At 43.4% G+C, this 25,850-nt stretch overlaps 2 protein-coding genes across 4 annotated transcripts in view; one reads left to right on the top strand and one right to left on the bottom strand.

Moving 5' to 3' along the window:
* Nucleotides 1-25,850, top strand: part of Cacna2d3 (calcium voltage-gated channel auxiliary subunit alpha2delta 3) — an 857,083-nt gene that overhangs the window by 717,927 nt on the left and 113,306 nt on the right. The gene's annotated exons all lie outside the window — the stretch shown is intronic.
* Lrtm1 (leucine rich repeat transmembrane protein 1) lies at nt 1,944-17,105 on the bottom strand. 2 transcript variants are annotated; one of them, XM_021181599.3, is made up of 3 exons: nt 17,072-17,105; nt 13,424-14,020; nt 1,944-8,363 (listed from the first exon to the last, which is right to left on the bottom strand). In XM_021181599.3, exons 1-3 carry the CDS (start codon nt 17,076-17,078, stop codon nt 7,933-7,935), a joined length of 1,035 nt encoding a protein of 344 aa, XP_021037258.1. In that variant the 5' UTR covers nt 17,079-17,105; the 3' UTR covers nt 1,944-7,932. The 2 variants fall into 2 exon arrangements, with proteins under 2 accessions (XP_021037258.1, XP_029324872.1); XM_029469012.2 differs by lacking the exon at nt 17,072-17,105 and adding an exon at nt 16,359-17,063.

The following is a 25,850-nucleotide window of genomic DNA, read 5'->3' as shown; positions in this document are numbered from 1 at the left end:
CTTAACATTTCAGAGTAAAATACTTAAACATACATTTTTTACTACTAATGTCTTAGACTAGAGATGTTAGAAGATGGCAGCCAGCAGAACCCATTCTATACTTTTGCCACTTATTTATTTACTTTTAATTTGTTCTTGTGATTTTATTGCTATGTCTTTCCTGTATTGTAACATTCACTCCTTTAAAGCGCACAGATCAATGGCTCTTTCATATATTTGACAGAGTTTGATTATCTAGCACTACATACTAATTCTAGAACTCTTGTGTACCCTGAAGGAATTCAGCCTATATCCCCTCTTCTTTCTTGGTCCATCTCCTCATCCTTAGGAGGGAGCACTGTTCTGCTTATCAATGGATTTGCAGATTTTGGAACATTTCAGATTGATGCAATGACACATGAACCTTAGTGACTGGCTTTATTCGCATAATATAATATTTCTAGGACCGCAGTCTGTCATTAATTTGTAATTCATTTTTTCTATCACTAGATAATACTCTATTATGTGAATACCCCTTACCTATTAGTAATACTGTTACATGCATGTACAGTTACCACATGAACATGTTTTTATTCCTCTTGAGCAGATACCTAGAAGTGAAATTATGTCACATGTAACTCTTTATTTAGTATTTTGCGGAATTGAAAAACGTGTTTTGAATTGTGGTTACTTTAGTTTAGAATTCTACGGGCAGTGCATAAGAATTCCAATTTCTCCATATCTTCACCAACATTTAGTTATCTAACTTTTTAACTTTAGCCACATTGATGGATAGGAGTGGGTTTGCATTTCCCCACTAATAAGTGCTGAGGAGTTATCTGGTCAGGTGCTTTTGGGCCTTTGCTGCATCTTTTGTAAGAGAGATGTCTATTCAAAACTGTTGCCTATTTTTAAATGATAATGATTTGCCTTTTGCCCTGTTGTATGAGCTCTTTACATTATCAAGAAATAAGTACCTTATGGCATATCTGCTGATATTTTTGAAAAAAGGTTGTGTTTTGCATGCAGCCATGCCTCTTTCATCTTTAGACACTTTCCTACCAAAATGTAAGAGCTAGGTAGTTAGATAGAAACTGTATGGACCACAACACAAAACTATTTGGCTTTTTCCCAAGAAAGCTCAGTAGCAAGTTCATTAGATGAAAATGGCAGTCTATTTAAAGCAGAACCAAGCAAAAGTCCCTTCTTCTGTCACCTATTTTATCATGTTCTTATAGATGGAGGTGATATTGGAGTCAGAGGTTATGCAAATGAACGTTGATGTAAGACTTTCATTTTCATGAGTCAGAATGTCTATCAGTTGTACCTCACAGTATGGGATTATACAGAAATCATAACCGAAGGTCTTAAGCTTCCCCAAAATATATATTCCCATTGTCAATCAAGATGGCGATTTACTTAAGCTTCATTCTGATTGATAAACCTTGGAACAGTAGACTTAAACGGTGCTTAAATGATACTAGAAATGTCCCTAGATACTTTAGTGGATAAGAGTTTATGGTATTTTTCTTTCTTTCCTTTTTTTTTTTCTTCAACATAGCTCATGAAAGATCAGGGATTTATTTTCCTGCCTTTACCTAAGCAAAACTTCGTGGTTCCTTGTTGGGATTTTTGATCTGTTAAGATGAGAATATATGGTACTCAGGCTGAGAGAAGAGTTCATGGGGGATCAAGGAGGCTAAGTGTAGTGTTTCCTGGAAAGAGAAGGGCAGATGTGAATAGTGTCTATGGCAGAAGCATGGGTACATTGGCACTTAGTCTGTGGACATTGTTACCAATGGAGTAAACCTTAGACAGCATTTGATTAGAAAGAGATAGAATTGATCACAGCCTTTTGTCCCCAAAGGCCACATTTGCTGCCAGTTCTTGGACTCTCTTCTGTAAGCAGACTCAGCTGATGTCAAGATCCATGTCAGAACGCCATCCATAATTCAGGGTCAATGTTTGCACACACACAGCCATATTAATTAATTAGTTAATTAATTAATTCATACATAAATACATAAAATTCAAAGATGGAATGACTTCAATATCCCTTTTCAAGTCAACTTCAAAAATAATCAAAAGGGCATATTTGAAACAACTAGAAATGAAATAATTAGGAATTCTTACACTTAGAAGAAACAACATGTCATCTGAGGATGCAAATTTGTCTCTATTCTTTAAAGATATACACTGAAATTTGATGAAAAATGTATGATGTGACCGTACTTTGGTTTAAAGTAAATGAGGAGGTGCAGTAGGGGCTTGGGGTTGAGGATAGAGGTGGGCAGGTCTGGCTGGAATCAGAACCAGTGTCTGGATGAGCTCAAACCCTCCATGGTAGAGAGGATACAGATGGAGAACTCTGGGTCCTCTGACATTTACAAGCTAGAGAACTGAGAGAGTCACCCTAGCAAAAACAGAACTGAAGAGCAAGGGAGGGCAAGCACCGAGACAACAACCAGCATCTGCAGCAACCTGCAGGGATGCACATGTGCATTACAACAAAACCTCTTATTTTGTTACTTAGTATGCTAGCCAGAAGTGTTGATTTAAAAACCAGGAACTCAAAATAACAACAACAACAACAACAAAAAGGATGTGTTCAGTCTCAAAAAGCACCTAGGTTTCAGGGAAGTCTGTGTCTCAGTGAGAGTTTCTATTGTTGTGAGGAAACACCATGACCAAAAAAGCAAGCTGGAGATGAAAGGGTTTGTTTGGCAGATACTTCTATCCATCACTGAAGGAAGTCAGGACAGGAACTCAAGCAGAGAAGGAACCTGATGGAAGGAGCTGATGCAGAGGCCAGGGAGAACTGCTGATTACTGGATTGCTCAGTCTACTTTTTTTATAGAATCCAGGGCCACCAGTCAAGAGAGGGCACCACCTACAGTGGGCTGAGCCCACCCTCATCAATCACTAATTAGAAAAATTCCCTATTGCTGGATCTGATGGGGGATTTTTCTCAGTTGAGCTTCCCTCATTTCAAATAGTCCTAGCTTGTGTTCTGTTGACATAAAATCAGCCATCACAACTCTTGTGTGAATTTCTACTGGATCATTTACTGGTGTGATAACTTAGGACTTTTGCTTTCTAGGCTCGTGTACAATGGGACAGTAGACACCTATGGTTTTCATTATAAGGCAGATAGAAAATTAATTAATGTGCTTAGAAGATGCCTGGTGCCAAGCTGGGTGTTTGTCTTGGCTAGGTTTCTAGTGTTGTGATAAAACACCATGACCAAAAGCAACTTGGGGTGGAAAGGGTTAATCTCAGCTTACATTTCCACATCATAGTCTGTCATAAAATAAATAAATAAATGAATAAGTCAGGACAGGAACTTAAAGGCAGGAACTGAGGCAGAAGCCACTGGCTTCTCTCACAGTGGCATTCTCTTATAGAACTCAAGGCCACCTTCCCAAGGGTGATGCCACCCACCATGAGCTGGGTCCTTCCACATTAAGAAAAATGCCCACGGGCCGATCCTAATTGGGGCATTTTCTCAATCGAGGTTTCCTCTTTCCAAATGACTCTAGCTTGTGTCAAGCTGGCATAAAACTAGCCAGCACCACACCCAGTGAAGGTTGTTGGCAGTGCTGTAATTGTCTTTATCTAAGTGATTAGTACAATGATGTCATAGTCTAGATAGAGCAGCTGACTATACAATGGACAAAGGGTAATAGGGGATTAGTTTGTGTTATTCATGCTAACTACAAGCTTCTGCAACTGGATTTATCAGTCACACAATGAACTGTGTGTGACTTTTGGCAAGTTCCTTCCCTTTTCCATGCTTCTATTTCCTAGCTGTAAAATAAAGACACTGAACTATATCGACGTAGCAAATAACTTTAATCCCTTATGTCAACTCTAGTTGATCTCTTATGGGCACCTGGGAAACAGATTTGAAAGGCTTCTGAGGCCTGGCCTGGAATCAGTTGATAAGTATGCTGTGATCTGTTAGCAATGCCCATGATGGACAAGGAGACCAACGGCAACTGTGCTGACATTTTCCAGGCCTCGACAGAACGGTCTTCAGGGCCTTCCCTAGCTCCCTCGATTTGTTTTCTGGGTCTGCTTAATGGATGTGTGAGGCTATAGGTGACAGCCTATCCTTTTCGAGGATTCTGAACAGACAGTGTCTTTGGAATGGGAATAGAGGTGAACAGCCCTGTGAAGAATCTGAAAGCCTGTCAGAAAGTTATAAGGCCTCCTCTGAATGAGACAAAGGTTTCTTTGAGACCTCAATGTAATTTAAGCATTTAAATAAATAAATAAATAAATAATCAATCCATTAGGGGGGAGATGGGATGGTCCCCTGAAGTTTTGCAGATTATCTTGTTCAGGGATGCCTGGTAGGTTGAGGTGTCTGGTCTTGTAGGTTTCTGACAGTAGCATGTAGCGAATCTAAATGGACATTGGAAGTAGTGATTTCCTGATCTGCACAGGAAGTTACAGGTTTTGAATGACTATTGTATGACTATGAATATGGGGCACAGATAGAATATTTTAGAAACCAATTTAGCCACTTTCAATATTCAGAGTATGAGGCAGAGGGGGTCTGTCTTCAGTAGTTCTCAATGAACTTCAGCAATGGGGTTTGATTTCCAGGAGCCTTCTGCAGGATGCCCAGGTGTGGATCTCTTTTCAGGTCTCTGTTCTCATAAGGCAAAACAAGGTAACTCCTTTATCCACTGGCATTTTATCGTCTTAAGCACAAGCGTCTTTCCAAGGGCTTTGAGGTCCCCACCTTACCTTTTTGATTTGACAGCAGGTCTTTCTCCTCACATTCTGCCTCACTCTCAGCATCACATGGCTGGCATGCCCTTCTCCTGCACGCTTCGCTACAGAGAGCTGCAGTGGCTGTGAACTCAGGTCTCTGCACAAGCAGAAATCACCTGCCTGTCACCACACGGTTACGCTACTTTTAATGGAAGCATGCCATTTCAGATGACTTTCTCTGAAGCAACACTACACTTGCCTTTTGCCCTGAGTGCCTCCTCCAGTCTGGCGCTCTGACGGAAGGACATTCTTACAGGGGACTCTATGAATAGGATGGCAGTAATAAGCAGCTGAAAATAATCTGTGAGGCGTTCGTAAATTGCCCCTCGTGAGCTGCAGTGCTCATGAAAGATAATTTGTGGTTCTTGCAGAACACCCTGAAAACTGGGTCTTTCATCTGCTGTGCATTTTGCAATTAAAACATTTCATTTCTCATATTAGCAAATGATAACTCCACATTTGTTCATCTAAACAACTTGATTTATATTTTTCTGTTCTGAGGAGCTGTTGACATTTCAGAGTAAGTAATTATTTTCACTGCCAACTGCTGTGTGTGGTGACTGTAGGCAAATGATAGAAATCTGAGTCTACACATGCGTCACTTAACTCCTTTTGCTTAAAGACTACCTATTAAGCCAGAGGCCTTTTGCGTGGGTTATCATCTGTACATCGACATCTAATAGGATCAGGGTGTTGACAGGCGAGGGTTTGAGCCACGTTCATGGTTTGCGCAGTGTACTAGAAACTCTTTTATGTAATCTCTGAGAGGAGAGGGCAAGGCTGATCTGCAGCATTGCCAAACCACTGACAGGGCAGAGTACACTTGCAGTCCTAAATCACTTGTTAGAGGAGGTATGTGCTGCTGGCCTTGGGAGTTCTTAGGGCATGTGCTAGCTGCCCAAGTCTCCATGGGGCGAGTGTCAGAATTCTATGAGGAATGCTCATGAGAACAGTGAGCCATGCCTGCTAACAGCATGAGCTTGAAGAACATTTGGTCAAATCAAGAGGAAGAGTAAAGGAACGTTCTCAATTTCCTCTCAAATTATGTTCTTGGCCAAAAGGAAAAAAAAAAAAGGTGCAGCTAGGACAATGGAAAGAAATGCTTTTTTTTTTGTTTTGTTTTGTTTTTTTTTTCAGTTTGAAAGTAGTTGCTCCATCCTTAGAATAGAAACTCGGTCACACAGTTGAATTGAGCTACCTCGGCACAAAGGAGAGGTGTCAGGACAAATGACAGCCCATGCAGCCGTGGGCCTTCGCTGGGAACTCTTGGTGTGCTGTTCCCTTACATGTTGTAATTTTTAATGCATATTAATTACATACACTAATGGGGTTCATTGTGACCGTTCACATTTAAACTTCTTCTGCTATAAAAAAGAATATGTAGCTGAATTGATACTCCAAAATGACAGTCTGTCCTTAGTCCACTGGTATATATACAAGGTTTCCATTGCTTATAGCACGCTCAACAGCTGTCCATCCCAACATGTGAACATCCCATTTATATTCCGGTTGAGGAGTAGACAACTGACTGGGGATCCAAACCAATTTTTACATGGCCTTGAGGGGTGAAGTCGAGCCAGTACCCTGAATGGCAAATGTGCTTTATCCTTTGAACCAACTCCAATTGATTAGTTCTGGTTGCCTATAGTGCTGTCTTAAGAAACCATCTGTGGTATATTTGAGGCTCAGCTGGGAAAAGAGCTGGGATTGATTAGCAATGTCTGTCATGGGCTTTAGAGGAACAGCTTGCCCCATATTTGTCATTTTCTGCTTTTAACATGTCTTTAACTCCTCTGTGCTCTCTTCCTGTGCAAAATAGTTATAATCCTAAAATGTGCCTGTAGTGTAAACAGAAAGAGAAGGTATAGGTATATTCCACTTTAAGAAACCCTAGCATAGAAATGCAAATTTGGAAAAAAAATGCATCAATCTGGAGCCAATTATTTCCATTACAGAAAAGATTCCATGAAAGGTTCCTTTAAATAGCGAGCTCCCCCGCTGCATTCAAATGATGATTCAATTTATAAAAATTCACTTTGCATGCAACTCTCTCAGACCAAGTCTGTGGACTCTGCAAGCCATACCTGAACTTTTTAAAGCCATGCTGAAGCGCTAGCCAGGATGTCTGCCCTCCAGTGCCTCGAGTCCCGCGCCCACCCCCCAGTAACTCCCACTCCCCCTCAAACTTCCTTCTTATTTCCTATCCCAGAGTGTTGAGCATACAATCTGGGTGGTGATCAACAGCTACTGGCTCCCACCCGACACGGCTGCATTTCATTAGTGGGTAAGCTGATTGCTCCAAGGGTGTTTATGTGTGGGTGTAGCTGTACAAATCCATGCCCTCTGTGCACTGCAGATGCAGATGCGGATGCAGAGACACAGCCGCCATTCAGCCTAAGCTAAAGCCATCCCTTCTGGGAGAGTTCTAGGGTAAGGTTCCCATTGCTTGGTGGATATGGTCTCTTGATGATATCTGCCCTGTATTCTAGTTTACCATTCTCTCCGTGTTCTTTCACATCAAAACCTTGCCCAGGCTCCAGGCCTGAGTCCCATTACCCAGACATGGAACCTTCATCTTCCCCTACAGCTTAGAGAGCCCCAAATGGCTTTTTGATTTAGAAAATTAAATATAATCTGAGTCTTGTGGCCAGCTATGAAATTCCCAACCAACAGACATTTCCACTAAATGTGTAACATACGCAACATCTCAACATCCCACCAATCTAGCATGAACTGGAATTAAGAGGCAGCCAGTACGGGTCGAGTAAGAGCACCAGGCTATTCCCAGGCAATTCAACTGGTGGCCCCAGAGCTCCTAAAAATGCCTATTGGCACACATGTCCGAATTCTTGTTGCTCTGCAGAATCCAGCTTAATCCAGAAACAGGTACCTAAAAGAGATGGCGTTGCTCTTCTCTTTGTTCCTACACATAGACTTCTTGTCATATCTTCTCAGTTGCAAGATATGAGTGTGTCTATTATATCTACGGCATTTAAAAGTTGCAGCATAAACTTATTCCCACTGAGTACTTTGTTTTATTTTTTTGGATACATTTTTTCCTTAGTTGTTTTGGAAGATAAAACATGGGACAGGAGCATCAAACACATCAGGCTCACTCAGACATTTCTTCCGGGCCCTCAGTGATGGAGGGGACCTTGGACGTGAAGGCTCTCAGGCTGATGAACTGTCCATAAGCTCCTTACTTCCCATCTTCTCAGACTTCCTGGCTGATGCCAAGGGTCTCCCTTGGTACTGGGCTGTGATGGCTGCATAGGTACATCCATAGATAGCAGCCGCCAACATCATGAGACATACGATCCCACATACTACCCCAGTGATGACCACAGTAGCCACAGCATGGCGCAGGTTGGTTGGCTTTGGTTTGGGTTTGGCCTCACACTCCAAGGGATCTTGCTGTCCTGAGCTATTCTCATGAGAATTCTGGGCATCCTGCGGGGCAGAACCAGGCTGCCGGACTAGTGAGGGTGCCAAATCCTGAGAAGGTAGAGAACAGGGTTGGTACAGTTCATGAGGAATGGAGAGGAGAGCCTTTCCATTCCAGGATTCAGGCAGCCTGCAGATGGCACCATCTGTTTCTCCCCCTTTAAGAAAACAAAGCAAAGAGTGATGATGGAGCTTTGATACAACAGTATTCCAAAGTCCTCAGCCTGCCACAGAGTAGATAGACAATTATTTATGGCTAAGAATTTGTTAGGAAGCAAGTTACTTTAATATTATATAAAGGCTGAGGGGACCACTGGGCACACACTGATGGAGAATGTGAGAGCCTAACATCTAAGGACACTGTGGTCTCCAGCCTTCCTCCCACAGACTGCCCATCACACAAGAATCCTTTGCTGCTGGATTCCCACTAAAAATCAGAGAACTGATATGTCATTTGAATGTTAATTCCAGAGACCTTATGTCTCTCTCAACACTCTTTAGAGAGTCAGAATGGTGTTTTCTGGGTTTTGTGTACCTGAGCATTTGACAATACGATATGCAGCTCTTGGTATTTAAGTAACTCATCCACTTGGGCCTCATGACATTTACTACTTTGAGTGCCAAATACTCCAAGGAGTTATCAAATGTGGGTTTGGGTCTCTATAAGGTAACTGATTTCTTGGGGCATCTGTGGTAGTTATCCTCCCGCGGAGTACTAGACTCCACCTCTTCACACTGGCCTGTGTAACCACTAGTACACTATTTGACTTTATGGGAATAAACTTCTTAAAGTTTTCTTCCATCAGAACATCCCAGTTGTGTCTGACTTGACCGTTCAAAATCCGCATCCTCCATCTTATAGAGAATTCTTTTTAAAATCCATACAGGGCATGAATGAATAAGTCAACACCCAAACCTAGTCTCGTGGACACTTCCTCCTCTCTACTTCTTTTTCTCTGGTTTGTCCTGGGACCAGGGCAGTGCCAGGACAGCCTACTTGACAGGCAGGACCCATATAGGTTCTATGCTTAGTTTTTCCCAGGCTTCCCTAAAAACATCAGCAGGGGAGGGTAGCCTGTTCCCTTAGCAAATAGAGAGTACAGATTCTCAGTAGACATCACAGGGAATTGTTTTAAGTTCATGCCAGAAAAGTACATATGGTGGTTGTCACTTTAGTGTTATTGTCTCATGCTACTACATAGTCATTTAGGGCTTGGGAGATATATGCCCACCATTCCTATCTAATCATCTTAAGACAAGGTTGTAAGCGGCCTATAAACAGATAGGACTACTCCACAAGACAAGAGCTATCACATGACCCAGAAACACCAGGGTTGTCAACAAGGACAAAATCCAATACATACTCCTTCTGCTGCCATTGCTTAAAACTGAATGACACATGACTAGACTCCCTTGGGCCCCTCCTGGCTTCTTCAGCAATCCCTTGAGGCATGAATCCCAGCTTTAAAGCAATAAGATCAAAGAGGAGTTTCCTGAGCCACTGGTGTTCATGAGGCTAGAGGGCTCAGGTGGCTGCTCCAGCTGAGCCAGGGCTTCACTCAGCTGGGCTGAGATGAGAGGCTCGGCCTCTGTGGGAGCTTATCTCCCTCAGCACCTGGCTATGGTGGCTCTCACTAGGGCCTTTATGTCAAGGCAGAAGGCAGGAGAGGCAGATACCCTGGGGGAGTGAAAGCATTTCATCCAACCAAAGCACTGGGAGGCTCCCACAGGAGAACCCAGGCTGCTATGCCAGACTGCTTCACTGGCTGGTGTTCACACCTCGGCTATGGTATAGTGTGTATCCACTCCAGGCACATTCTTGTTCTGTAACCACTTCCCTCTCTAGTATTGTGCTAAGATTCACACCCTTGGGACTCAAGAGCAAAGGACAGGCCTACGATGAATGCTCGGACACAGCAGAAACACGGGACCTGTGCCTGGCCTTGTCACAGTAGCCTCCTGTGTAGCTGTGGTCTTAGTCAGGATCCTCCTCCCACCTCCACCACCTTCTCAGGGAAAAAGCCCCAATCCTCAACCTCCAACTGTCCTCACTGGACATTGAAAGCACTTTCTTGGAAGGAAGTGGGTTCAAATCTTAGATCTCTATATAACTTAGCTGTGTAGTTCTGGAAAGTTCCTTACTCACTCTGAGCCTCTGCTTGCAATACTAGACAGCAGGAGAAGCATAATAATGGAATTCACTTTTCAAGATTGTTCTGAGGATTTGCATGAATAAATAATCGTGTCAAGTGTTCAGCGTGGCACTACCATACCTTGCTCAGAGTACTTAGTTCACACTTAACCATGAACATCAAAGTCTAGGTTCCTATGTGAATAAAGGACGCCAGCTTAGCATCCTGCACGCACAGTTGGGTAAAGGGGAGTTTATTCTACATGGACCAAAGCAAATTGCTTTGCCCTTAGGCCTACAGGATCCTAAGTTTTTCTATTTTTTGGGTTTCATCTGAAGCCATATGACTGAGTTTTGATCACTTCCAACACACAGACTCCCCACTATATTTCCTCTGTCTGCCATATTAGATGGTGACCTTAAATGTCATGTAATGAAGTTATTGACATCGCCATCCAGAAGAGGGTTATGTCCCCAAATGGTTGTGTGGAATGCAGACCTGGGATGCAGGTCTCACTCCCAGTTGCCAGGGACTCAGGCAGGGGTAATCAGTAAATTTCAGGACAGACTGAAATCAGGTGGTCTGTGAGATTAATCACCCTGCTTTGACTGATACCTTCAGTGTTTGCAATTGTTGATGAAGGTTCACACTAGCATCTGCTCTCTTGGTTTAGTTTTAGACATTCATTTTAGGCTCAGTGTATGCATAAGCAGAGTGTCTCCCGTGTCTTGTATCTAGATAGTATTCTTCCTTTCTTGATGTCAGGACACCAGATCATGGTCCAGTGAACTGATTTTTACCTTACTCTGAAAAGACTGTTATCTGCACTTTAGAAGCATTGCTATAAAGGAAAGTTAAACCACACTGCTGGCTAAAGGGACCAAAATCAGCCCTAATACTATCAGCTTCTGCTTGGTAGCACTACATGGTAGACAAAGGCATTCCTTCACATAAGTTTGTGGCTGAATAGAATACCACCATTGCCTGCATTGCTTTGTGGGTGTCCTTGGTCTCGAAACTGCCTATTGATTTACACTGGACAATGTTCTTCTTTGATGAAAACCCTCTTTCGGGGATGGTCTGTTTCATGCCTGTGATTTAATCCAGAGAGCAATGGCTCTAGCCACCTTACCTCCAGACATGCTTGGTTTTTGGTTTTGACCTATCAGAAGGATGTTACTAAGTTAGATAGTTGCCTTGGAGAGCTAACTTCAACCTTGGCTAGTTGGTGATGCATCCATTGCTCTTAGACTATTGAGAAGCTTTCAAATTGTGATGTGGCACGTTTGAGATCCTACCATGTGTATACCATGCCTCCAGGTGCTGTGTTTCCCCCAATTCAACTGCAACGCTCAGGTCCCCCTGGGCTCAAGCATGTAATCACCAACAACACCCCTCCCCACCCTGAAGTGTGACAAGTGCTTCAAACATGTCCGCTTTCTGAGCCTTCCACTGAGTACCTCTGCAAGGCCTCCCACTGCCCCCCTTCCCTATTTGCTAAAAGCATCCCCAATTATGCAGTTACCAAGTAGAAAGGAATACAAAGCAATCTTCCATAGTTACTCTTTGCCTCTCTCAGCCCACCACTCTCTCCATCCCCTCAGCCATTTCTACCATGGCATTGTTCCAAATGCCAATCACGTATTGCCATCCTTGTCTAGGCCCCTGTCATCTCTTCTCTGCTCTACTGAGATCACCTCCCCCTTCATCCCGCTGGCTCTTCTTCAATGGCCTTTGCTCTGCCCTGTCAGAGTCAGCGGCCTGGCATTTTACACAGTGGTCAGCTCATACTGTTCCCTAGACAAGAATTCCTCAGAACTTCCCACCTCCCCTAGAATACAATCCAGACAGGGCACCTGCTCTGCACATGTTTAGAGGCTGGGCGTGCGCCCAAGATGGGCTGTGTGTTATCTCCACCCACTGACTCACTCCTCTGGCTCTTGCTAAGCCAGGCTAGCTTCTTCACCAGGCCCTTAAAGCCTGCTGGGCCCCCATCCCCATAGTTATCTTCTGTTCCTTCTTTTTGTTGTTCTGGTTCTTATATATGCCATTTTCTTGGGAGGCTTTTCTTTCCTATCCTATCTAAGCTGGAGCGCATTCCCCTCTAATATCACTTGCTCCCCTTACTGTCTTACCATTGCTGTCTGAATCCATGCATTTGTTTATGGTCTTATAGAGTATCTTTCTTTTCATCCTTCCAATGAAACCTTCGTAATGATAAGTGTTTCCTAGTCACTGCCCTTTTCTCTGGGTCTAGGGTAGTACCTAGAACATCAAGGATGTTCAAGGAGAGGAAGGAGCAAATGGTGCTCAGAAAAGCAATGTAGGGTTCAGGAAAGAACCCAAAGCCAAGGTCCAACAGTCATGCTTTCTACTCTCATTTTTTCTTTGCCTGTCCAATCTTAGGCTGGTCATTGAACTACTCTGGGCTTCTGTTCTCCATTGGCAACCAAGGCTGCCAAGCTTTCTCTCTGATAGCAAAGGCTATGAGGTGTGAGAGGTGATCTTTGTCACAACTGTTCCACTGTGCTTTACAGTGTAAAACAGCCACTTGGTACATAATGAACAGAAAGAAAACAAAAACAAAACACCACATGCACAATTTGACCCTTAGACTATACATTATTAACTCCTGAGTGACTTCCAAAGTTTACTCTTTCTAATATTCTAGGGTCTGTTGCTTAGATTTGAGCTTCTGATTAAAGAAATAGTAATTTCAGAGAAAGGGCCTTCTGGACCCAATTTCAGTATTTAATAAGATTTATAGCCATCTTTTGGTAGAATTAGAAAGAGGGGGAAGCTAGCCTAAGAAGGGAGAGCCACATTGCCAAAGAGATCACACTTGGAAATTAGAGCTGAGGATGCTTTGGTATGTGATTCCCAGAGAGAAGTCCACGCCATCTGCATGCACACTATGATAGGCATAACACCCAATGTCCTCCAAACTCCAGTAGACACTTACTCCCCTCATGAAGCTAACATACTTCTATGTGAAGACACACAAAAGCCTACAGCTTCCCCTTGCACTGTCCTCCACCCTCTTGAGATGCTGAGGTTGGTGGCACACAGAAAGGCACACTACTAACCTTGAAAGGTGAATCTCTCCAGCCAGAGTTTCAGACCCAGTAAGTGGCAGTCACAAATCCAAGGGTTGTCCTTAAGAAGTACCAGCCTCACCTTGGGCATGGCCTCTAGAAGTTCACGATCTAGATGTAGAAGATGGTTCTGCTGCACAGCAAACACAGTCAGGTTCTCCCAAGGCTTCCCCAGAGATGTGGGGAGGATGCTGAGGCTGTTGGATGAAAGATCTAGCTCCCTGAGCCCAGGAAGGGCACGGGCAAAGCTGCTTTCTATGGAAAGCAGGGAATTTTGGGTTACATTTAAAACCCGCAAGTGTGGAAGTCCATAGAAAGCCTCTGCAGCCAGATTTGAAAGAGAGTTGTTAGATAAATTTAAGGTGGTAAGCAGTGATACAGATTGAAATGCAAGAGCAGGAAGCCAGTGGATCTGGTTATCTTGTAAGAGCAGTGTTACTGTCCATGGGGGTAAATTAGTGGGGACCTTTGACAGCCCCTGACCACTGCAGTCCACGGAGTTTGATGATGGGTGGCACAAACATTTCATGGGGCAGCTGCCCACTCCTGGGAGCAGGAGACCCACACTGGAGACCAGCAGCAGAGTACCTAAAGCAAGGAGAAGAGGAAGGGATGGAGGCCAGTGTATGAAATGTGGTCGCCAACAACCAAGGAATTCCCAGGCAGTGTGGTCCTGAGCCAGCAGTGCCTTCCACCCAGCTAGAAAGGAGGTCCTCACCCTTCACAGAATGGGACTGAGTACTTCCAGGCCGGCCACTGAGGCTACTGTGACTGACTCGGTCATCAGACTGTATAAGACTGATATCACATGAAACAGTGAGGGGAACGTCTGGGTCATGTGTCCTTTGGAGGTCAGAGCCAGGTGTGTGGGCTGTGGCAGGTTGAAAGGTCACAAAGGAGCTGATGCCCACATTTCTAAAAGGACCTCTCTGGAGGAGGGTAGGCCGGTTGAGCTTTGTATGGTGGTAGAAATGTTCTGTGCCTGCCCCCCAACATGGATGTCACTAGACACCTATAGTTCCAGAGCTCCCAAAATGTGATTGCTGCGACCCAAGAACTGACTTTTAATTTTGACTTGGTCTTAATTTATACTTCAGTTATCAGATGTGGCTTCAGGTGGCCCTATTGACTAGGGAATACCTTTACAAACAGCTATCTAGCTTTGCAGGTATAACCCAATCTGTAGTGATCCTCTTTCTCCTTTTTTTCTATGATGGTTTTAAAAATTACCAAAAAGCGTTAGAAACAATGTAAGACATATCCTTCTTCCTGAAACTTTTACCATCCTCTCATAGATGATCAGACTTCTATCATCTCCTTGCTTCTTACTGAGAAGTGCAGTGCTTTAGTGGGGCATACAACCTTCTTCTAACCATCTCTGGTTTTCCTCCCAGAAGCCCCTTCACAGACTTGCTCCACAGAAGCCCCACAGAAACCTGCTTTCTGTCTTTAGACATACTCAAAACAATAGTCGTTGTATCAGGGTTATGGTATGTAGTGCCATGCTCAATTTCATGGTACTGGGGATCTCACTCAGAGATCTGTGCTTGCTAGGCTACTACTATCAACTGAGCCTTGGCGCCTGCCTTCTTGATACTATTTAATAAATGGGTTCAGAGTTGAAATGTTTATAACATTTCCAGCTTGAGTTGAAACAGGGACCTACAGCATATTACCTGAATATTCTTTTGAGATCTTTGGAGTTGTCTAAGGATTTTTCTCCCTGAAGCTGAGGACTAAACCTGGGATCTTATACTTGTTCATCAGGTGCTCTACTGCTGAGCTAAATGCTCAGAGCATAAAGGTGCCATCTTGTACTCAATTTTCCTTCACTTACTGCAAGATCCAACATTTTCAGAGTTGGAAGTATTGGGAGCTTATCTTGGACATGGGTTGAAATGAGTCTATTAGGTATTCCTTCTGATTTTTATTTCTGTAATTGCTAGAGATGATCACAGAGATAGAATGGTATTATGCCAAGCTTTGTAAAATGCAGTGGATAATAAGGACAATAGCAAATGACCAGATGGCATACACTGCATGTCAGAGATCAATCCTACTGCTTTATAGACACATATCCACCCTAATGACCTTGTCATTGTTGACCTTGTCAACATAGTTGTTTGTCTTCAACATTTTGAAGGGAAAAAGCAAACAAACAAATAAACAAAAAAACAAAACAGGCATAGAGAGGCTAAATCATTCCCTAAGTTCACAGAAACAGTAAACAATCTAGCAGGATTTGATCCCAGACCGTCTACAGAATCTGTGAGAATTCTTATCTGTTCTATTTCTCTGCCAGATATTCAAGAGAGATATGGTGCAGCAATCAGGGGTGGATTTACACAATGGTATACTGTTTCTTTGTCTACTTCATATAAATATAATCATACATTTATCCTATTCTGCAATCTGTTCTTTTTTGTCAAAGCTATGTATCCACCTGAGTACTTAGAACGCGTCTTCATTTCTTTTAGCTAATAAGGCACATTCCTTGTGTTGGACAATGTCAAACTCAGTGACTACCTATCCCTCATTGAGGAGCATTTGGGCTTCCAGGATTCCCTACTCACTTATTACAAATGGCACAGCTGTAGGAATGTGGGTGACTGCTCCCCAAAATAAAGAGTGGGTCTCATTGTTGGATTCAGAGAATTGATATATTTTTAAAAGGCTGTGTTATCATTTTTCAAAGTTCCTATTTCCCTCCCTTTTTTCTCTCTTGGGACTTGAATTTCTAAGTATGACAAACATGTGTCAAGCACGCATTCTGTTGAACTGGAGAGGCATTGACAGGGCCATGGAATGCTATTCAAAATAAAATGCCTATCAACATGGAGGCTTTCAAGAGATGGTTATTTATTTGATGTTCTGGTTTACACCTCACCTAGGGGGAAACACTGAATGACTGTCAAATGTACTATACCTTGATCTCCTGCTTTGTACTCTGCTCCTGGCTGCCGGTACCCAGGACTGCAGGACTGGAAAAGGAGAAGCTTTCCAAGGGAAAGTTGCTGCCTTTGATTTAGTTCAAGAGACATAGAGCATCCAAGTCCCCTTCTCCATCTTCAAACAGAAGTCTACAGCCCTTGTTTTTCTGTCATTTTCCTGATATCTAACTTCTTTCAAAGTTCAAATAAATGCCTTTCCATTAGAAATCACCAGACACTATCACTGTGACTGAGCCACAAGGATTAATTAGTTGCAGGGAATCAATCCGTAAACAACGGAGTACCCACCCAGTCCATTTATCTCTTAATAAAAGGCTTATATTTCTGAAATGGGAGCCAGTTTGCCTCCCACTTCCCCAAAGGAAGTAATATATGAACTCCAACTCAAGGCACCATGTTGTCTATGAAATGGCCCATGACAAGCCCACTGCATGTCCACACCACGACTATACACATTTGTCTTCAGCCCCCTTTCCCCCTTGCTCAGCATGGTAACACATCCATCTTTCCACTGAGAGAGAGTTTTTTCTTTTTCTTTTTCTTTTTTTTTTTTTTTTACATCTGTCCAATGTTTTAAGAAAGACAGGTTGAAAATTGATTTCTCACAGACACTTCTTAGAGGGGATCGCCCCCTTCCCTCAGGTGGGGGACTTCTGGGGTAGGGGCAATGGAATTCATTCCTGCTCACCTTTCATGGCCCAGGCTCCGCAGCACAAACCCTCATCCAATGTATATCCTGGCCTGTGGACTCACAGATCAACACACCCGGGCTACGGCAGACTTGGAAACCAGCTTTCCATTCTCTTTCCCTGAATCCAGCATGGGCTTTTCTCCAGTGCAGAAAACAGTTGCTGAATTCAGGAGGTCACTTATTTAAGCAGCTTGTCCCCTTGTCTCTGTCTGCTGTGGTCCTTCTCCATAAGAGGGGTCTTTTGATTGTGTCCGGTCTTTTTTTTTTTTTTTTTTTGGAAAGTGTCAACCTCCCTAGGATCTTCTCTGCCTCTCTCATTCAGACAGCAAACCCCATAAAGAATGTTGGTCAGACCTTGGTGAACAGCTGTAGCATTCAGACATGACCCCAATGGCCGGGCCTTTTTGATTATTTAATCTGCTTGAAGTCCAGGGCACCAAAATAAAACAGCCTTCTTAATCCGGCTGTGGCTTCTGCATTCTCTTGACTTATCAACCGTGCTGTGTCAACCCTCACTGGTGGTGGTGGTGGGGGAGGGTACGAATCCCTAACCTGGGGTCTTGCAACAGAGCCTGCAGGGAGTGTAATATGAGAACAAATTGGCCTGCTGGAGGCTGACAGTTTCCATTGGGGCACTTCTTTGGCTATCCTGGGTACATTCAGCCCAGGTCCCTGGAGATTAGCTGCGTTGACAGGTCCTCATGCCCTGAAATCCACAGCCATGGTTTCCTTACATGGGCATTACAATCCCTCCTCCCCAGTGCCACAAATACATCTCACCTTGCTTGCTACACACACACACACACACACACACACACACACACCACTGCTGACACATACTAAAAGGACCTTTTGGCCAGCATGAAATACTTCATCTTTTTACATTACCTAATGCTGAGGTTCAGACCCTTTTCTCAATACTGTTCACATATAAAACAATAAAGTTGGCTAAGTAAGAGCTAGAAACCAACTGAGTTGGTTGTTCACCAATAAGCAATGAGGCAAACTTTCCAAATGGGGATTGGAACCAGCTCTTTGAATGTACAAATGCCTGCCACTGGCTGAAGTGGGCTTCCAGTGCCTGAAGTGAGCCAAGAAAAAAAAAAAAAAAAAAAATTAAAATAAAAAAAAACAATAAAAAAAAAACCCAACCAACCAACCAAACAAACAAACAAAAAAAGAAAAACAAACCTACTGTAGAATATTCCACAGGCCTTCTATGACTGGTCAGGTGACAAAGGTACTTTTTATTGAGGTTGCATAAAACCCAAGAAGTATAGATGAGCAGCTGAGTGTGAACTCTGGAATCAGATAGGTCTGGATTGCATTTACCCTCACAAAGCCTCACCTCCTACAGGGCTAATGATAGCCAGTGCTTTATGAAATTGCATCCAGGATTAAATCTAGACCAGAGTACCTTCATGAAGGCTGAAGGCTCCAAGGATCGAGGAGACTGGTCCCAGGACTTCTGAGCTCCTCTCCTTGGAAGAGCTCCGGGGGGGGGGGGGGTGCCTGTCTTCTCATACCACAGAGGAAGGCAGGTAATCCCTTATGCATGAGACCTGATAGGGTATGTGATTCCTCTGAATAGCCTCTTGGGGAATGTTTTTCTTTTTTTTTTTTCTTGATATTTATTTATTTTTTTTTCTTTAATTTTTAATATTTTTTTATTACATATTTTCCTCAATTACATTTCCAATGCTATCCCAGAAGTCCCCCATAGCGCCCCCCACTTCCCTACCCACCCATTCCCATTCTTTTGGCCCTGGCATTCCCCTAAATTGGGGCATATAAAGTTTGCAAGTCCAATGGGCCTCTCTTTCCAGTGATGGCCGAATAGGCCATCTTTCGATACATATGCAGCTAGAGACAAGAGCTCGGGGATACTGGTTAGTTCATAATGTTGTTCCAACTATAGGGTTGCAGATCCCTTTAGCTCCTTGGGTACTTTCTCTAGCTTCTCCATTGGGAGCCCTGTGATACATCCAATAGCTGACTGTGAACATCCACTCCTGTGTTTGCTAGGCCCCTGCATAGTCTCACAAGAGACAGCTATCTTTGGGTCCTTTCAGCAAAATCTTGCTAGTGTATGCAATGGTGTCAGCGTTTAGAAGCTGATTATGGGATGGATCCCTGGATACGGCAGTCTCTAAATGGTCCATCCTTTCATCACAGCTCCAAGCTTTGTCTCTGTAACTCCTTCCATGGGTGTTTTGTTCCCAATTCTAAGAAGGGGCACAGTGTCCACATTTTGGTCTTCATTCTTCTTGAGTTTCATGCGTCTAGCAAATTGTATCTTATATCTTGGATATCCTAAGTTTTGGGCTAATATCCAGAGATTCCACCTCACACCAGTCAGAATGGCTAAGATCAAAAATTCAGGTGACAGCAGATGCTGGCGAGGATGTGGAGAAAGAGGAACACTCCTCCATTGTTGGTGGGATTGCAAGCTTGTACAACCACTCTGGAAATCAGTCTGGCGGTTCCTCAGAAAATTGGACATAGTACTACCGGAGGATCCAGCAATACCTCTCCTGGGCATATATCCAGAAGATGTCCCAACCGGTAAGAAGGACACATGCTCCACTATGTTCATAGCAGCCCTATTTATAATAGCCAGAAGCTGGAAAGAACCCAGATGTCCCTCAACAGAGGAATGGATACAGAAATTATGGTACATCTACACAATGGAGTACTACTCAGCTATTAAAAAGAATGAATTTATGAAATTCCTAGCCAAATGGATGGACCTGGAGGGCATCATCTTGAGTGAGGTAACACAATCACAAAGGAACTCACACAATATGTATTCACTGATAAGTGGATATTAGCCCAAAACTTAGGATATCCAAGATATAAGATACAATTTGCTAAACGCATGAAACTCAAGAAGAGGGAATGTTTTTCTCCTGTGGACAACTTGCTTCCCACCTCACATATGCATATGCATCCTGCTATTTCTGGAAACTCGTCTTTCTCTAGCCTGTGTCTGCTATCCTTCCCTTTAACTTAATCGTTTGCATCTGGTGCAGCTGTCATTAACTTTCAACTCTTACCACCCACCTTAAAAGACATATCTACCACCTTCTCTCCTCAAAAAGACTGGGTAAGCAATGGGGCCTGATTATGTCAAAACCTTGTCATTCTGTTCAGAAGGCAAGAATAAACTTGAAGGATACCGTGCTTGCCAACCTTGCTGGTCTTGGAAAGACTTGAGTATTTTCTTGGATTACTGTGGATGGATCTATTTCACTGTGTCATTCAGGACCCAACTTGGGTCTGGCTCTTGGATTCTGAGGCCTGACAAGGGTATATTGACAGTGCAGTTAGATTTGGGAGACCGGAACACCTACAGGGAATGTCAAGGGATGAAGGACATGTACTGTTATTGTCAGGCTGTTTTGCTAATGGAAGATGCGCACCTTTTTTTGCACTGTATCGATGCCTTAATGGGTGATTGTAGATTCCCTGAGGCCAGTGTCCTATTTGTAGAATTCAGGGAGATGAAGTTCTGTATGGTAAGCATAGAACATGTTCTGGCAGAGTAAGAGATCTGAAGTAGGATCTTTATTCCCAGTGTAAATTCTTAGATCTCCAAGAGTCTGAGCTGGCTACTCCCACCTAAAACACTAATGCCCTGGGAACAGAGAGAACCCCCTACCCTGCAGTAGATGGTTTCCTGGGAGCAGCTGCTTATAGCCCCAGGGAGAGCTTTGGTTCTGTTTGTTCCTGCAGACTCTCACAGGCAACTCAAAGCTGGGCCAGAGCACACATGGCCTGGAAGGCTCCAGGACACATTGAAGGACTTTGGATGCGAAGGCTGATTGATTTATTCCATCTGACCTCAGCCAAGAGAACAAAGTGAGGCTGCGTGACCTGCATGCTAATGCCTGTAGTGCCTTCCCCACCCCTTCCTGAGCCAAATCCAAGAGGTGTCGAGACAACTGTGCATGCAAAGGGCAACTCCCCCCTCCCCCCAGAGATGCCTGATGCCAGTGCAGGTCCAAGCCATTACCCCAAAAGGAAGCCAGCACTGCAAAAGGCTTCTGCACCAAAACCTAGCAGGACCTCAGTTTCCCCAGGGGGAACTTGACTTTATTTATGTCTGCCTCAGAACAACACACTTCTTGTCACCCTAGGCTTTCAGGATGGTCCCACCTTCAAAGACATGTTCTTTTCCTCATTTAAAGTTGCGTGTTTTCTTACATAAATTAATGTAGTTAACAGTTCCCTTCCTCCAAAAATAAATCAACAACCATTATTAACTCTCAAAATTGATGATGTTTGGAAATCCAGCATGCACCAGCTCTTTCTTCCAGGCAGCCTTAGACAGCTATTTAAAAAGACTAAGTTAAAACTAATTATATCCATCTGGAAGGAGACTTATAATAAATTATTAAGTGAAGGAAAGCAATTTGTAATGAGAATATGTATTGTATAATCCTATTTATGTAGTAAAAAAATTAAAAGTCTAAAATTATTCCTGCCCACGTGTGTAGGTTTGACTGAAGATAGAGAAAGGGACAGAATAGTGACCACCCAACCAGCAATGCTGTTAATTGGTTAAGGCGGTAATTTTAGACAAAAGGACATTCTTTTTTTAATCCTCAATGTACTGAACTCACTGCAACCAAATTTTGAAAGCTATAATTTGAAAGCTATGAAGGAAAGGGGCTGCCTCTGTTTAAATAGTAAGGATACGTTTTATCTACTAGAAAATTGAGATGACCTGTTCGCTGGTGACTTGCTGAGCTCTGGGAGTATATGGGAAATGTTCACAGATTCCTGTGTCTGACCTCGAGCTTGCCTCTCATGTCCCAGACGTGACATCTCTTTCTGGGCTGGGGGAGGGGTTCTCTGTCTGCCCTGATGCCTCCAGATACACCTGAGTCTGTCTCTCAGTTTGAATGTATGCTTTGGTGAAAAAAAAAAAAAAAAACAGATGGCAAAATGTCCCCATATCCTTGTCAGAGTGCATGCTTCAGTGACCTGATTCCAAGGGCAGGTGGCCAAACCCAAGGAGAGGAGGGAGGAGGCCATGGGTTTCACTGCAATTCTATTTGGCTCTGGAGGCAGGTTAGCATTTTAAAGGCATGCGGATGAGAGTGAAACCTTTCCCCTAGGAATTCTGGGTGATCGGATGTACTAGGTGTCAAATCCATACCAGGTGGTAAAAGAGTTCAATGTCTTTAACTTCCTTCCTCCCTTTATCAATCTACTCCTCCTTCCATAGCCTCTGTCTCCCTGTCTCTCTGTCACTGTCTCTGTCTCTTTCTGTCTCTGTCTCTGTCTATCTCCCCGTGAGTGTCTGTCTGTCTGTCTGTCTGTCTGTCTGTCTATATCTGGCATAGGAGCTAGAGTTGGCTTCTCCTCTGTCTCTCGGTCTGCCTCTCTCTTTGTTTGAACTATGTGTGTCATAGAGCATAAGAGCTGGAAATCCCTTTTTAGTGTTAGTCCTATTAATTGTTTATTTTATGCACATGGCAGGTCAAGTATTGCTCCATATTAGTCTTAGTTAATTTATTTTGGTTATTATACAGAAATAATCCCCAGATATAAGTAGCTTAAAGCAACAGCATTGTATGGATTACTCTGTCATATTCTAATTCACACTGGCAAAGTAGCAGGCTGCACGCAGACTCACCCAGGATTCGGGCTTCTTCCATATAGTACCTGGACTCTCCCTCTCAGAATGTCTTCTACTTGTTGGCTGATGGGAGAAGACCTGAGCTAGTTGTAGGAAGGATACTTAACACCGAAAGAAATCACATGGACCATATGTAGCAGTGAGGAGAAATGTGTTCTGTGGAAGAAGGGGAGGCAGGGCCTTTGGAGAGAGTTCGCAGCCTCGAGTTCACACTGTCTTGGCATCGTCACTAGAACATGGCAGCTTTCACATCTCTGTGCCTCTCATGCCATTTTCCTTCCACTGCAACATCTGCAGCATTCTCAGGGGGCCCACTATTAATGAATAGTTAACAGCATCACTGTTAAATGCATGCATGATGGTTATTGTACTTCCCAGGTGAAATGTCTTCATGGGCGCATGCGTTTGAAGCCAGTGATGCTGGTCCAGAAAGCTACGGAACTGTTAGAAGATAGACTGTCTGGAGGAAGTAAGTCAGTAGGGTAGGCTGGGTTTGTATAACTAGTAGTTTGTATAACTAGTACTTCTAGCACCAGACTACTTTTAACCTGCTCTTAGCTTCATGACTGTGAATGCAATGTGACCCGTAGCCTCAGCTTCCTGTCACCAGGCTTCCTTGGCCAGGATAGGCTGTCTCTTCTTCCTTCCTCCGCTGAGTTGCTTACTGTCAGGATTTGTTCCCAACGATGAGAAAAGCAACCAACACTATGGCTTTACTATTAATATCACTTTCTCAAAATAGATGAGCAAACAGGACAAGCACAGAGAAGGTTGTTAGTGGTGGTGTTAGTGGTGGTGGTGGTGTGTAAATGTGAATAAAATGGGGCTTCTTTTATGCATCCCACTTCTCCAGGGAGGAAACTAACTCCTGGGAGTAGCCACTGGGAATTTCAGTGGCAGAAGAGGCTGAGCTAGAAGCACTGTTTGGGGCCACAGTCTCTGTGCACTGTCAGGATTAGAGAAAAACACAGACTCGCCAGCCTCGCTTCTTGCCAGCTTTGTGTCTCGCCAACTTAGCTCTTCCAGCACTTTTCTTGTATGTAAGATGTCTGTGAAGGGAAAGATGGGACTCAGATAAGTATGATTAAAGGTAATTAGTGAGCTCATGTGGCTCACCAGTAAACACAGGCAGATGCTGGTGGACAGGCCACTAATGGAAGAAACAAAGAGATTGAGATGCATAGCAGCTTGGGAAGCCCAGACCAGGCCTCATTCTGACACACTGTCTCACTTAGGTCTTTGGATTGGCTACTTTTGTCCCTTCCCCAAGAATATAAATTGAAGTCAAATTCAGGTTCCTGTTTGATTGCTTACTCGTGTTCTGCATAAAAATGAAGGCTTTATGTAGTTTTGTTGTGGATTTTCATTGGCTTTTTACTTCTATTATGATGATAGACTTCTGTGATAGATTATGTGTCATATATTTTTCAACTATTGTTCAGTGTGTACACATTGCCATGCAATAGTGAATCCTGTCTTGTGTTTTCCCCCTTAAAATTTACTCTCCATTAGCCCTTTCAAACACATTGTTGAAAATGTTCGAGGAAAGGCAGTTGCTTTGAGAAAGATTTACATTTAACTCCACCAATTACACATCTTAAATGTGAGGAGTCCTTGTTATCTCAGCTTATCTGCCTGACATTTAATTTCATAATAATGTCCCTAGGCAGGCATGGTAGCAGACACATATAATCCTAACACTTGGGAGGCCTCAGACCCAAGGAACATCAAGAACTCCATGCCATGTATAGTGAGACCTTGTTTCAAACAAACAAATAAACAAAAACAAACAAACAAACAAACACCAACAACCAAAATCCAAGATTAAAACCAAAACCAAGCCTGGAAAGATGGCTCAGCAGTTAAAAGCCCTTACTATTCCCTCGGATGACCCAGAGCCAGACCCAGACCAGTTCTTAGCACCCATAGCAGGCAGCTTACGACTGCCTGTAACTCCAGCTCCAGGTCATCTGACAGCTTCTTCTGACCTTTTCAGGTATGTGCATGCAAATGGCACAGAAACTTATGCAGGCACACTTAGATATGCACAAATAAAAATAGACTGGGCTGGAGAGGTAGCCCAGTGATTAAGAATGCTGTCTGCTCTTCCAGAGGTCCTGAGTTCAATTCCCAGCAACCACATGGTGGCTCACAACCATCTGTCATAGGATCCGATGCCCTTTTCTGGTGTATCTGGAGATAGCAACAATATACCCACATGCATAAAATAAATACATAAAAATCTTTAAAAAAATGAATAAATAAAACTAACAAAATAAAATAAAAATTCAATCTAAAAATAAAAAATCTTCAAACAACAACCAATTAAAACCATAAACTTTAGGTAAATGATCTAAGCTCAAGTGTTGCTTCTAACCAATACTGGTGGCATGACCTTGAATGGGTTATTTGACCTCTCTGGTCTTCAATCTCAGCCTCTAAACCTAGCCACAGATTTGTGAGCATGGTTAAATGTGGTTTTTAAAATGCAGTCCAAATCTTAGTAAAACATGTTTGTATGTAGCAATATAAATTATATAGCATTCCCTCAACTGTCTCTGTGTGATATGAACCCAATAGACCCTTGGCTCCATCTACTTCAGGATTATGGTTAGGGTTAAGGCAAGTTCCGGTCACAGGGCAATTGAGTGGAGTTTACTGTCTTTAGGGATTATAAAGCAGGCATCGAGGTGTGTTTGCCTGGAATGCCTTGCAGTCTCTGCCTGTCCACACTGTATACAGCTCTGCTGCTCATCCGAGTAGCTTTTCTAAGGCAAGCTGTTGGTGGTGACATGAATGTACAACCTCCTAGTGAGATATTTGCTGACAAACATGAGGTCTGTCTCTGCCTGTGTTCATACAGCACAGCTTCCCATTCCGGCGCACTTGCAGTGACCCCTGTCCTTTTCATTGGATTCAGGAATCCCACATTGGGCAACCTATTGTGTACTTGAGGTTTTTCTGCAGACCTCCACCCAGCCATTCTCTGTCCTGCTCTGTCCTGGTCCCTAGGAGGCCCTTTTTATCCAATCCCCGCATAATTAGAAAGAGCATGTAGTCACCTCCCTGGGGCTGTTTAGCTTTCATCAGTGCGGCATGACTATCAGAGTCTGGAGGTTGATAGGAGTG

The sequence above is a fragment of the Mus caroli genome, unplaced genomic scaffold (assembly GCF_978045245.1).
Source record: "Mus caroli unplaced genomic scaffold, Mus_caroli_1 scaffold_12, whole genome shotgun sequence".
Taxonomy (NCBI): Eukaryota; Metazoa; Chordata; class Mammalia; order Rodentia; family Muridae; genus Mus; species Mus caroli.
This window is presented reverse-complemented; position numbering and strand designations above follow the sequence as displayed.